This window comes from Dictyostelium discoideum (genome assembly GCF_000004695.1).
Source record: "Dictyostelium discoideum AX4 chromosome 2 chromosome, whole genome shotgun sequence".
NCBI classification, from domain to species: domain Eukaryota; phylum Evosea; class Eumycetozoa; order Dictyosteliales; family Dictyosteliaceae; genus Dictyostelium; species Dictyostelium discoideum.
This window is the reverse complement of record NC_007088.5, coordinates 3,105,595-3,119,701: the sequence shown is the minus strand read 5'-3', so window position 1 is coordinate 3,119,701 and position 14,107 is coordinate 3,105,595. Positions and strand designations below refer to the sequence as shown.

The following is a 14,107-nucleotide window of genomic DNA, read 5'->3' as shown; positions in this document are numbered from 1 at the left end:
TATAATAAAAAAAGAAAAAAGAAAAAAAAAGAAAATTTAATCAAAAAAAAAAAAAATAAAAATAAAAATAAAAAATAAAAAATAAAAAAAAGAAATTTGAAAATTAAATCAAAAAAAAATAAAAAATAAATTTAAAAAATTAAATCAATCCAAAAAACTTAAATTTTTAAGCTTTAAAACTATTTAGGAAAAAGAGATAATAAATTTATTTTTTCCAAACTTTTTTATGGATATAATATTAAAATACATTTTCATTCAAAAAAAAATAAATAAAAAGATAAAATAGTTGGAATCAAGGTTATGACAAAAAAAAAAATAAAAAAATAAAAAATGTAAAATAAAACCTTAAATATCAAAAAAAAAAAAAAAAAAAAAAAAAATTCATTAAATTTATAACTTGGGGAAAAAAAAAATGAAAAATCAAAAACTAGGATATTTTATTTTCTTTTATTTTTTTTTATTATTTTTTGTTTTTATTTTATTTTTTTTATTTATTTACTTTTTCTTGTTCTGGGTGGTTAGTGCTAATGTTGGTGATGTTGTTAGTGTTCCATATAATCATCCAAAAAAAAAAAAAAAAACATAAATTTTTAAGCAAAAAAGGGGGAATGAGTTTGTTTTTTCCTAAACTTACAGAAATATAATATTGAAATACATTTTCATTGAAAAAATAAATAAAAAGATAAAATAGCTGAAATCAAGATTATGATTAAAAAATATAAAAAAAATAAAAAAATGTAAAACCTATAAAAAAAAAAAAAAAAGTCATTGAATTTAAAATAAAACTTGGCTTTTTTTTTCAAATAATTTTTAATTAAAAAAAAAAAAAAGATATTTTTGTGTAATATTTTTTTTTTTTTTTTTTTTTTTTTTTTTTTTTTTTTTTTTTTTTTTTTTTTTTTTTAATCAAAGTGAAACAAATAAAAAAAAAAAAAAGATAATACAAAATGTCAACAGATGGCCAATTAAGATTTTCATTAGCTGAAAGAAAAGCAGGCTCAATGAGCACCCCAGGAGCTGGTAATTCCGTTTCTGTATCAAATCTTGAAGATTTTAATGATGCAGTTAAATCTGTCCACAAAACAGATAGTGCCACAAATTGGTTATTAGTTGGGTAATTTTATTTCTTTTTTTTTTTTTCTTTTTTTTTTTTTTTTTTTTAAAAAATCTCAGATATTAATTTTTTATTTTTATCTTTTTTTTCCTGTTTTTTTTTTATTTTTTAAAGTTATGATGGATCACCAGATAAAATTAAATTATTATCAACTGGTACTAAAGGTATTAATGAATTAATTGAACATTTTGATGATACATCAATGGTTTATGCAATTCTCAGAGTAGTTGATCATGTTGATGGAATTCCAACTGATAGATTCGTTTATATTACATTTATTGGTGATAATGTTAAAGCCATTGAAAAAGCCAAATACAGTGTAAATAAAACATCAGTTACAAAATTACTTGGTCATTATAATGTTGAAATCATTGCATCATTAAAGAGTGAATTAAGTGAAACTGAAATTATGAATTAAAAAAAATAGTTGAACAAGTTAAAACATCATCTGATCCAATTAATTGGATGTTAATTGGTTATGAAGATAAAGAAAGATTAGGTTTAGTTGGTAAAGGTACTGGTGGTCTTCAGGAGTTAGTCTCACATTTAAAGGATCAAAATGTAAACTATGGTATCGTTGCGACCACTGATGTTATCGATGGTATCGTTCAACCAAAACATGCTCAAATTACCTTTGTTGGCGTATCAGTTTCACCAATGGTTAAAGGTCGTCTAACAACTCATAGAGGTAAGATTGATGAATTCTTTTCACCAATTCATGTTTCATTATTTTCTGAAAATCCTTCACAAGATTTAACTGATGAAATTTTAGCTCAAAAAGTTCAACAATTAAAAGGTATGAAATAAGAGAAGAAACTTAAATAAAACAAAATTTTAGGTTTAATCAAAAGTTGTAAAATTATTAAATAAAATTCAATTTTTTTATACACAAAAGTAAAGGTTTGGGGGGTGGAGAAAATTATGAAAGTAATGTTTTTTTTTATTTTATTTTTTATTTATAGAACAAAATTAATATTGTGTTTGTTTATTTTTTTTATTTTTTTATTTTAAAATTTTTTAACTACCAAGTGAACCACAATCTAAATAATAATCAATTCTTTCACCACCATCTGAATCTGAATCTGAAATATCTGAATCATCGTCATTATCTTCATTACTTTGATTATTACCATTATTATGATTTTTATCATTTAATGAGGATTTCTTAACACTATTACCATGGTCACCAACTGAACCAGATTCATTACCTCTAATTGAATCATCTTCATGATCATGTTCATCATCGCTATTGAATGCTTCTTCATCATCTTCAATTGATTTATTATTATTATTTAAATTTTGTTGTTCTTCTTGTATTTGTTGCTTTTTTTGTTGTAGTTGTGGTTGTTGTTGTGATTGTTGTGGTGGTTGCTGTTGTGGTTGTTGTTGTGGTTGTTGTTGTCCCTCGTTTGGTATGGTTTTAATATTATTATTATTATTATTATTTTTACAATCATTTTCATTGTTACCATTCATAGTGGTATAATTATGATTACCAGTGGTATTATCAGTGTTATTCTTTATATTGTTATTGTAGCTGATGATGTTGTTATTGATACAACCATTAATATCACTATTTTCGGTTTCATTTTTTATATTGCAATGATTGTCATTGCTATTCTTGTATTCATTATCGTTACTACTACTATTATTATTTTTATTGTATTCAACCTTAATTAATATATCGCTATTACTATTATTACCATTTACAACATTACAATTATTACTACCCTCATTACCATTATTACTATTAATACTATTATTACTATTAACACTATTATCACTATTATCGTTATTATTATCAACATTACTATTATCATTATCATTATTATTATTATCATTATCATTATTAATATTACTAATATTATTACTATTATTATTATTATTGTCATTATCATTACTATTATTATCAACATTACTATCACCATTATTATCACCATTATTATTATTGACATTATTGTTGTTACTATTGCTATTATTATTATCTACATCGCCGGTGACGTTATTATTTCCATGAGGACTAACAGTTTTTTTTTTTTGAATTAATCTCAACATACCCTTTGATGACCAAAATTGATGTTGAATTTGTTCATATTGATTATATAACATATTCATTCTAAATAGTTTTTTTTTTTTTTTTTTTTTTTTAATGTTAGAAATTATTATTATTATTAAAAAAGGATCAATAATACATACTTATCAGTTTCATGATTATAATAAGATTCACCACATTGTACTTTTCTCTTTAAACAAGCAAAGATGGTGCCATGAATTGTAGCTAAAGATCTATCAATACTTGTATTATCAATTTGTGGAATCTAAAAATATATGTATCAATATTTTAAATATAAATTGGAATATTTATTAATCAATCTTTCTATCAATCAATATTTCTATCCTTATATATTTATATTTAAAAAACTTACCATATGTTCATCAGCGCCATGACATAAATGATCATTAATGATACGAATATTTTTAAAGTATTTTGTATATTTATTTTGATGAGGATCGAGAGTCATATATTTTGAACGAATTGCAAATCTTTCTTTATGTTTTGCTTCATTACTAATGTACATTAAAAATGGAATACAAGATGGATGTTTCTTTACTAATCTTAGAATGAGTTTAGTATCTAAATGAACACCTTCAACAATTAATGATTCTTTTCTCTTTTCATAATGTCCAATTAAAATATCTAATTTATTAAAAATCATTTCATTTTGTGCTTCATAACCTTGTAAAATCTATAAAATAAAATTAAAAATAAAAAGTTATTAATTATATATATATAACATTTAAAAAAAAAAAAAAAAAAAGAATTAATTACTTTTTCTTTATGTGATAATGATGGATTTGAAATGATTTCACCAGCATGATAAGTTGAAGCCCAAAGTATAGGTGATTCTTGTCTACTAATGAATTTTCTTAGTAATTGTCTAATGTTATCAGTAGAGATAACAGCAGTGAAACCGATTCTTGAGGCTAATAAAGCAGTGAGTGTTGATTTACCACAACCAGATGTACCACCCAATAAAATGGTAAAAGAATGTTTTTTATCTTGAACTTCACATGATACAGGGAAATCAATTATATATTGTGGCTTTGAATATTGATAACATGATAGTATGTGACCAATGATATAATAGAAAATATTTCTTTGAATTGATACACAATAAATTGGTGGTTGTGTTGTTGTTGTTGCAGTAGTAGTAGTAGTAGTAGTAGTAGTAGTAGTAGTAGTAGTAGTTGATTGTTCAGTTTTTGTAATTGAATCAGTTGTAACAATTGCATTATTATTTGTAGCAGTTAATTGTTTGTTTTGTTCAATTCTACACTTTTCAAGTTGTTCAAACACTGTATTTGAAATTTGTCTTGCATGAATTGATTTACATCCCATAAATTTCAATGTTAAATTCAAATGAAATCTTGCATATCTTTTAATTGAATCTACACAATGAAAATCTCTACAATCTTTAATTTCAAAACAATTTATATAATTATAAATCTATATAAAAATATTTTTTAAAAAAAAAAAAAAAAATTAATTATTTTATACTTTTTTTTTTTAAAAAAAAAAAAATATATAATGAATAATTATTAAATATTTACCTCTTTAACAATTGATAAATTCTCATTGTTTTGTTGAAATTGGAATGGATAAGGTGTGGTTTTATTTGGTGTGGTTGAATATAGTTTCTTTGGTAATGGTATCAATGATGGGAATTTTGGATTTGGTTGGTGTTGTTGTTGTATATATGATTCATCTACCAAATATATATATGCCATTGTACCATCTCTAATACAATCTACTATTGGATTACTTGGTGAATGTATGGTAGGTATATTACTATTATTGTTCAATGAAAATGAAGACACTCCATTGTTAATAATATTTGTTGTTGTTGTCATTATATGTTGACAATATATATGTATAAATTTATGATATAAATTTTTTTTTTTTTTTTTTTTTTCCAATATTGCTATTAATAATGCAACTTTTTTTTTTTTTATTTTTATTTTTATTTTTATTTTATTTTAATTTTTTTTTTTTTTTTTAAAAATTCAAAAAAAAATTCAAAAAAAAAAAAAAAAAAAAAGAAATCAAAAAAAAACTGTTGTTATTTTATTTATTAGGTTATATACCTAAAAAAAAATATATTATTTTATTTTATTTGGCAATGATATTAATACTGAAAGAGAATTATTTTTTTTTTTTAAAAAAAAAAAAAAAAAAAAAAAAATTTTTATGATAATAATTTATTTTAATACAAAAAAAAAAAAAAAAAAAAATAAAAATTAATTTTTATTTTTATTTTTAATTTTCATTTTTTAATTTTTTTAATTTTTTTTTTTTTTTTTTTTTTGGAAATTGCATGTGGAAATAAATCAACTTTTTTAATAAAAAAAAAATTATAGTGACAGTGAACTTAAATTTGGTTTATTTTATTTTTTTTTTATTTTTTTAATTTTTTTTTTTTTTTTTCCAATGTTAAAAAAAGTTTTTAAATTAAAAAATTTTGTTGAAAATAAAAATTTTAAATTTAATTCCCTTTTGATATTAAACAATAACAATAATAATTTCTATAACAATAAAAATAATAATAGTTTTAATAAAAGATTTTATTCAACAAATAATTTAATAATGTCAGTACCATCATCAGTAATAGAGAATCATCTTGTACCAAAGGAGATTCCAGTTTATCGTTTAAATGCTCGTGAATCATTCAATCTATTAACAGAGAAAGAACAACTCTATGCCCATCATATTAGTGTTGCCTGTTGGTGGGGTTCAAAAATTTGTCTTGGTCAAACATCTATTGAAAGTGGTCCAATCTTTAATCTCTTTCAAAATCTTTTCTCAATTCAAAATTTAAAATCAACTGTTGTTCCAAATATTGTTTCTGAAGAAGAATATTCTGATTTATTATCATATGCTGCAACTTTTTATGGTAATATGGGTAATTACTTAAGTTTTGGTGATAGTAAATTTATTGTAAAGTATATTTTTTTTTTTTTTAAAATAAAATAAAAAAAAATAATAATAGTTTATTAATTTTTTTATTTTTATTTATTTTTATATAGCCAAGAATTTCAAAAGAAAAATTACAATTAATTATTAATAAAGTTAATGATAATAAAGTCAATGAATATTGGGGTAAATGTAGTGAATTAATGTATTCATTAGATAAACAAGTAAGAGAATTGGGTATTGATGGTAATGGTATTTCAACCTATTATTCACCAAATATTACAAAGGTTGAAATTGAAAAAGTACAAAAGTTTATGGACTCAAAGAGCATTTCACCATATAATACTCGTTTATTCAAAGTTTCAGAGAATAACTATAACCTTTTGATTGCTAGTGCTTCAACTTCAACTCCAACTGTCTCTCATCAATTCGATGGTTACACCATTAATATCGTCTATGGTGATTGGAATAAGAACTTAACCAAAGTAGTAGATAATCTTAAATTGGCTTTACCATACGCTGCAAATGAAAATCAAACAAATATGCTCAAGAAATATATTGATTCTTTCTATAGTGGTTCAATTGATGATCATAAAGATAGTCAAAGATGGTGGATTAAAGATATTTCTCCGTAAGTTTTTTTTTTATTTTTATTTTTTTTATTTTTTTTTTTTTAGTTTTATTTTTTATTGTTAATCAAAATTAATTAATTTACTAATTTATTTATTTATTTTTATTTAGAGCTGTTGAAACTAATATTGGTTTCATTGAAAGTTATCGTGATCCATATGGTGTAAGAGGTGAATGGGAAGGTTTCGTTTCAATGGTTAACAAAGAAATGAGTTTGAAATTTGGAAAATTAACAGATAATGCCACTACTTTCTTATCAAAATTACCATGGGACAAGAGCTTTGAAAAAGAAAAATTCAACAAACCAGATTTTACTTCTTTAGAAGTTTTAACATTTGCTACAACTGGTATTCCAGCTGGTATTAATTTAAGTAATTGTAAGGTTTATTTATTTTTTTTTTTTAATATTAATTTTTTTTTTTTTTAAAAATTATTTCTAACTTTTTTTTTTTTTTTTTTGTTTTCCATTTTTTAAATTGAAACCAAATAGATGATGATATTCGTCAAACTGAAGGTTTCAAGAATGTATCATTAGGTAATGTTATTGCCGCAAGAAAGGATGAGTATGTTACTTTTATCCAAGAAAGTGATCAAAAATTATTCAATGAATTATCAACTGAAGCATTCGAATTACAAGTTGGCATTCATGAAGTAAGTTTCTTTTTTTTTTTTTTTTTTTTTTTTTAAAAAAATATAAAGTATTAATTATTATTTTTTATTTATTTAGTTATATGGTCATGGTTCAGGTAAACTTTTCACAACAGATGCTAATGGTAATGTTAACTTTAAAGTTGGTGAAGTTATTAATCCACTTACAAACAAACCAATTGACCCAAAGACTGAAGTATATAAATTTGGTGAAACTTATGACAGTGTTTTCAAATCATTGGGTTCACCAATGGAAGAATGTAGAGCAGAATGTTGTGGTATCTATTTATCACCAGATGAAAAGATTCTTGAACTCTTTGGTTTCACAGATCCAAAGAAAGCTGAAGATGTCTACTATGTCAATTGGTTGATTATGGCACGTGCTGGTGTCTGTGCATTGGAATTTTATAGTCCACCAAGTGAAGGTGCACCAGGTAAATGGAGACAAGCTCATATGCAAGCCAGATATTGTATTTTAACAACATTCTTACGTTCTGGTATTGTCACTTTAGACAAGACTGCCGACGATGTAATTGTCAAACTTGATAAAAGTAAAATTAGAGGTATTGGTGTTAAAGCTGTTGGTGATTTCCTCAATAGATTAATGGTTTACAAAGCAACTGCAAATATTGATGCCTCAATCAAATTATTCGATGAATATACTCATGTCAATGAAGAATTCCTCGCCATTAGAGATATAGTTTTGGCTAAAAAGAAACCAAGAAAGGTATTTGTTCAAGCTCATACATATCTCAATTCAAATGGTAAAGTTTGTCTTCAAGATTTTGATGACTCAACTCAAGGTATGATCGATTCAATGATCACCAGATTTGGTAAAGATGATTCTGATATGTTATAAAGCTTTTTATTAAATTTCCAAAAAATAAAATAATATAAAATAAAATAAAATAAAATAAAATAAAATATAAAATAAAATAAAATATAAAATAAAATAAAATATAAAATAAATAAATATTATCTTTGAAAAAAGGTAAAAAATTTTAAAAAAATATTGTTTGAGATTTACTATTTTTATTTTTTGGTATGGAAGAAGATATTTAATTTTTTTAAATAAAATACAATATTTTTTATTTTAATTTAATAAAAACACACCAATAAGGATATAGATTTATTTATATTAAAAAATTAAATATTATTATACATTTATTTTTTTCGAGTTATATTTGGTAATTTCTTTGATAAAAATCATTTTGAATCAATTTCTGGCTCTCTAGCTCTGGCCCAAAACAGTAATCCAATGTGCCGGTATTAATAAAATGATCAACACCATACAACATTAAACATGCCATATATGCTTTTGGTGAGTCTAAATTTCAATAACCAGAACTTTGAAATTTTTTTAAAAATGAGAAAAACAATTATAAATCTTTTCAAATCTTAATATTGTTTTTTTTTATAAAAATATTAATTATTAATATTTATTTTATTATAATTAAATCATTTTTTAATAATAATAATAATTATAAAAACCAAATAATTAAATTCAAAATTGGTAAATTTCTATAATCTATTTTTGAATAATAAATATTTATTAAAATATAATAATATTCTAATATTATTACATTTATTAAAATATAATAATATACTAATACTATTATATTCATTACTTTTAAATTTCTTTTTTTACAGAAATTTGTTGACTGTAATTAATAAAATACCATTAACATATCTTGCTTTAATTGTATCTTTGTCAACAGTATTTGAATTAAATTCCAATACTCTTTTGTAAACACCAATTGATTTTTCATGTCTTTTAAATTCACACATATTTTGAAATAATGGATAAACTGATTTCTTCTTTGCTACAATTGTAAGAATATTGTTAGTGAGATCAACTTTAACATCATCTTTATCGACCCCTGCTATCTCTAATTCAATATGAATAACCTTATTAATTTCATGAATAAAAGTAAGTGGTTCAAAGAAAGTGAATAATGGAATATCCTGAGATTTCAATTTTTGATGAGGTGGTTCATTATTTCCATTACAATCTTCACATTTATATGGTATTGAATTATTCAACCAAGATGAAATATTTCCAAATCCATTTTCAAAATCATTTTCATAAAATTGAGCCTTATTTTTCTTTCTAGTTTCTTTTTCTTCGTTTCCTTGGAATGATGAAGAAGATAAACTTCTTTTATAATTACATATTTTATTATTATAATTTTTAAAATTGTTTTGTTTGGGATTTTTAATTAAATAAACCAAAGAAGAATTTTCATTATCACTATTATATTGATATTTATAATTTGTTTTTTGAATGGGATTAAAATTGTTAAATTGTTTTATTTGGTCTTGAATTTGGTAAGTAACTTCTGTCATTATATTTAAAAATTTCTAGTGATATATGTGTATTATAAAATCCAGTTTTTTAATTGTTAATTATTATTTTTGAATATTTTGATAATATTTTTTTTTTTTTTTTTTTTTAAAACTTTTTAATTATTTATAAAAAAAAAAAAAAAATTAAAAAAAAAATTAAAAAAATTAATTAATAAATAGTTGGTTTCTTAAAATGTAATAACTTAAAACTTCAAACTGGTACTATGTCCCTTAGGGGGTATTTTTAAACATAATTAATATAAAAATACCTAAAAAATAACAATATTTTAATTGTTTTTTTAACCCACAACTTAATTTTTTAAGAAAAAAAAACTTAAATTTTAATAATTTTTTTTTTTTTTTTTTTTTTTTTCAACACAAAAACCAAATTATTTTAAATCCTAAAAAAAAAAAAAATAGTTACATTTTGGAAAATAAAAAGTTTCTTCCCAAACCAAAAACTTTAAAATATCTCAAAAAGATAAACTGGCTGAAATTAAGGTAAGATTTGTATTAAAATAAAATTTGATTTGTTATTTTAAACTATAAACTTAAAAAAATAAAAAAATAAAAAAAAAAAAACTTTAATTACAAATTGTTTTTTATATTTTTTTTTTTTTTTTTTTTTAAGTTGGTCTATTAATATTTAAAATAATCACTTTTGGAATAATATTTTATTCATATTTAGGGTAATACAATTTAAAATCTTTTTTTATTATATTTTATTAAAAGTTTTTTTTTTTTTTTTTTTTTTTTTTTATTATTTCTTATTGTTGTTGTGAAAGTTTATTAAAAATATCCTGACCCATTTTAGATTCAAGAGTTCCAATAAAAGCAAGAGTATTCTTTAAATATGTAATTTCATTGAAACAGGTTGATGGTATAATTTTCTTTGCCATATTATATAAATTGAAAATTAATGATGCTGTCTTACTATTTAATTCACCAACATTTAATAATGCATTTATTAAATCAATACAAATGATACCAACTTTTTTCTGTGTCTATAATATATTTTTTTTTTTTTTTTTAATAAATGTTAATATTAAATAACATAAATAAATAAAAAATGAAAAAAAAAAAAAAAATAAAATACCTTACTAAATTATCTGGTTCATCTTTCAAAAGATTTAAATCATATAAAATTTCTTTAATTAATGAATTATAAAATTCTGTTAATTCTGTATTAAACTCTGGATCTTCTGTAAATAATTGATCATTTGATTCAACTTTTTCAATATGATATGGTAATGAAGTTTGTGCCCTTTTTTTTTTTAAAAAAAAAAATAAATATATAATAATAAAATTAATAATTAAAAAAATTTTTTTCACTATAATTTAATAATAATAATTTTTAATAACTTACCAAGAAGAACAAAGTAATAATAATTGAATAAATAATTTTGATTTAGCAGTTGAACTTGATTCCCATTGATATTCTTTAATGACTTTATAAAGAGCCTTTACTAAATAGAAAGGACCACTTTCAGGATGACCAGGAGTTACAACTAAAAGTGAGATAAAATCAGAGACATAAGAGATTGTCCAATCTTCAGTTGATTTAACTTGTTTAAACTCCAAGATTGGAGGGATTTCTTGAATAAAAGTGATGGCAGCCTTTAATAAAGCATCGGCTTGAGAGAGTGCTTGATTTTGTAAAGCCACAGATGAAGAGACTAAATAAAGATTCATCTTTAAAAAGATATCATCAATTGATGGAATTGTAATGAAGCAATAGGCAACACAAGCACGAATAAAAGAGGTAGTCTTTGGAGTATGTTTACCTTTTACCAAATTTAAAGTTTTCTCACAAATTTCACAAACACCATAGACCAATCTATTCTTTACACCATCGAAATTGATAAAGGTTTGTCTACACTCTACATAAAAGTTTAACTGTTTTTCAACATCTCTTCCGAAATCAATCTTATTGATACAATTTACAACCAATTGAGTGACTTGTCTAACTTCATCTTGGAAACTAAGACTATTCAATGAATCATGTAATGCTTTACCATAGGTAAGGAATGTATTTATCAATATTGGATCTGATGTCATAACTTTTGATGTTGATAATGCTTCTAATGTTGATCTACTAATTTGTTTTTGTGATTCACCATTAAATAAATCTAATAATGGTAAAAAGTTTGTCTAAATAATATTATTTAAAATAAAATAAATAATAAATCAATAATTATTTTTTAATTTAATCAATAATAATTAAAATATTTTTTTTTTTTTTTTTTTTTTTTTTTTTTTTTTTTTTTTTACAAAATATAGTTCAAAACTTACAAACGAAACTAATTTACCAAAATCAGAGATATGTGTAAAAATTTTTAAAACAATTGATTGAAGATGTGATTGAATTGTTTCATAACCTTTATCTGGTATAATATGTCTAAGAATATCTTTTAAGAAAACATCTGTTTCTTTTTCCTATTAGATAAAAAAAAAAAAAAACTATTAATAAAACTATTTTTTTTAATTTTTTTTTTTTTTTTTAATTTAAAAAACAACTTACAGAACAATGAGTTAAAACATATTCAATAAAAACTTCAGCAACAGAAATATAATCTTTAATATTTTCAAAGTTTGTAACAACTTTCCAAACATCATTTAAAATTGATAAGATTTGATTCTTTGGAGGTTGACCTAAAACCAAATTAACACCAAAAGTACTATAGAGTTGATATTTTGGATAGGAGAGAGTATCGGCATCCTTTATGAAATTTGAAAACATTGTTGAATTACTACAAATGTATTCTGGTGGGAAAGAACTAATGATATGATTTAAGAGGAGAGAATTCTTTGATTCTCTGAAAAGTTCTAAAACCTCTTCCAAAGTTTCAGGTGTTGCTTTATGAGCCAAACATTGTAGTAACCATTCCAATGATGGTGAATATAGTCCCATATAATCAGTGAGAGTAATTCTATACATTGACAAGGTATTCTCTAAATATTTTGATTTCTCGTATGATTTTTGAGTGAAAACGAAATCTTTCAATAATTGAATGACGAATTTCTTATACTCTGGACAAAGATCGAATGATCTTCTTGTCAAATAAGCTCTAATGTAATTTGCAACCAATGGATTACCAATACCTCTAATCATTTCACTGATACGATTAATCACTTGTTTTGGTTCAGTGTTTACATCACCTTGAATGAATTCATAACATTTTAAAATTGAAATCTCTACAAACAATCTTGGTAATAACTCTCTAATCGATGCAATCTTATAGAACCAATTTCTACAAGTTTCCTTTGCTTGTTCCTTTAGTAATATTTCATGATTTTTACTTTCTTTTGATGATTGTAATCTCTTTTTAATTCTATCATATACTAAATTACCAAATGTATCTAATATCTCTGTTGCAATTACAAATTTACTTGGATAAAATTTAATTAATGATGTATCTGATAATAATTTTGCTGTCTAAAAAAAAAAAAAAAAGAGATATATTAATAAATTTTACTTTTAATTTTTTAGTTTTGAAAATTAGTACATACTTGAATTGCAATTTTTAAAGATCTAACTCTTTCTTCAGCAGCCCAAGCTTTTAATAATTCAGAATGTAAAGTTTCTAAATCCATAATGATATCAGGTTGAGAGAATTGTGTTGATTTTGAATCTTCTTTATCTTGTTCCAATTCTTCTAAAATCTTATTTAAACGATTGATTGGAATTTTAATTTTACCACTTGTACCAGTTGACATAAAAGAAACTTGAATTGGATTTGAATCATCAGAGGTATATTGTTGAAGAATCGATGGTTTCAATGTATCCCATGGCATAAAATTCTCATCAACATAATTTGTTAAATGATTTTCTTTTATTAATTTTAATCCACCCATTGTTGCAATTGTTTCTGAAAGTGGATCATGTTTTTTTTCTAATGGATTATTTAATGGATCAATATCTGTATTATTATTATTATTGTTGTTTAATGGATCAATATCTGTTGTTGCTGTTGATGATGATGCTGCTGCTGCTGCTGATTGAAGTGAACTTGCATTTGATGATAATGATGATTGTTTTGGTTTACCTGTATCCTCTGTTTTTGTAATTGAATTTAATGGGTGTCTTTCAACTTCTCTACCATTTAATACTTTTACTTTAAAATTCTTTTTTGAATTTAGTAAACTAAAATAAAATTTTAAAAAAATAATTTATTATTAATATTTTGATCTCTGTGGATAATCCAAATAATTTTTTTTTTTTTATTTTTTATTTGATCAATCATACTATTGTGGTGGTTGTTGAGGTGTTTGTTGTTGTTGTTGTGGTGGTGAAGAAGGAGTTGGTGATGATGCTGATTGTCTTTCAGCCATTTTATATTTTCTAAATAGATATTTCTATGTGCCAATCAACACATATAAAGAAATCACTTTGTAGA

General features: G+C 22.4%; 5 protein-coding genes and 1 pseudogene across 5 annotated transcripts; 3 read left to right on the top strand and 3 right to left on the bottom strand.

Annotated features, from left to right (window-relative positions):
• Positions 1–412: 412 nt before the first annotated feature.
• Positions 413–586, top strand: DDB_G0273571 (hypothetical protein; the record flags this gene model as incomplete). Its single annotated transcript, XM_639576.1, has 1 exon — positions 413–586. The coding sequence occupies one exon, from the start codon at positions 413–415 to the stop codon at positions 584–586; it is 174 nt and encodes a 57-aa protein (XP_644668.1).
• A 361-nt stretch (positions 587–947) lies between these two features.
• Positions 948–1,921, top strand: DDB_G0273569 (annotated as a pseudogene; the record flags this gene model as incomplete).
• A 210-nt stretch (positions 1,922–2,131) lies between these two features.
• Positions 2,132–5,026, bottom strand: DDB_G0273565 (hypothetical protein; the record flags this gene model as incomplete). The annotated part of the gene is made up of 5 exons (XM_002649141.1): positions 2,132–3,230; positions 3,311–3,432; positions 3,541–3,861; positions 3,945–4,622; positions 4,727–5,026. The coding sequence occupies 5 exons, from the start codon at positions 5,024–5,026 to the stop codon at positions 2,132–2,134; spliced, it is 2,520 nt and encodes an 839-aa protein (XP_002649187.1).
• Positions 5,027–5,759: 733 nt separating this feature from the next.
• Positions 5,760–8,223, top strand: dpp3-2 (dipeptidyl-peptidase III; the record flags this gene model as incomplete). Its single annotated transcript, XM_639495.1, has 5 exons — positions 5,760–6,110; positions 6,200–6,717; positions 6,828–7,093; positions 7,207–7,367; positions 7,444–8,223. The coding sequence occupies 5 exons, from the start codon at positions 5,760–5,762 to the stop codon at positions 8,221–8,223; spliced, it is 2,076 nt and encodes a 691-aa protein (XP_644587.1).
• Positions 8,224–9,008: 785 nt separating this feature from the next.
• Positions 9,009–9,710, bottom strand: hspF-2 (heat shock protein Hsp20 domain-containing protein; the record flags this gene model as incomplete). The annotated part of the gene is made up of 1 exon (XM_639571.2): positions 9,009–9,710. The coding sequence occupies one exon, from the start codon at positions 9,708–9,710 to the stop codon at positions 9,009–9,011; it is 702 nt and encodes a 233-aa protein (XP_644663.2).
• A 767-nt stretch (positions 9,711–10,477) lies between these two features.
• On the bottom strand, positions 10,478–14,042 carry DDB_G0273559 (hypothetical protein; the record flags this gene model as incomplete). The annotated part of the gene is made up of 7 exons (XM_639570.1): positions 10,478–10,714; positions 10,812–10,974; positions 11,077–11,861; positions 12,003–12,146; positions 12,232–13,146; positions 13,221–13,854; positions 13,957–14,042. The coding sequence occupies 7 exons, from the start codon at positions 14,040–14,042 to the stop codon at positions 10,478–10,480; spliced, it is 2,964 nt and encodes a 987-aa protein (XP_644662.1).
• Positions 14,043–14,107: the final 65 nt, after the last annotated feature.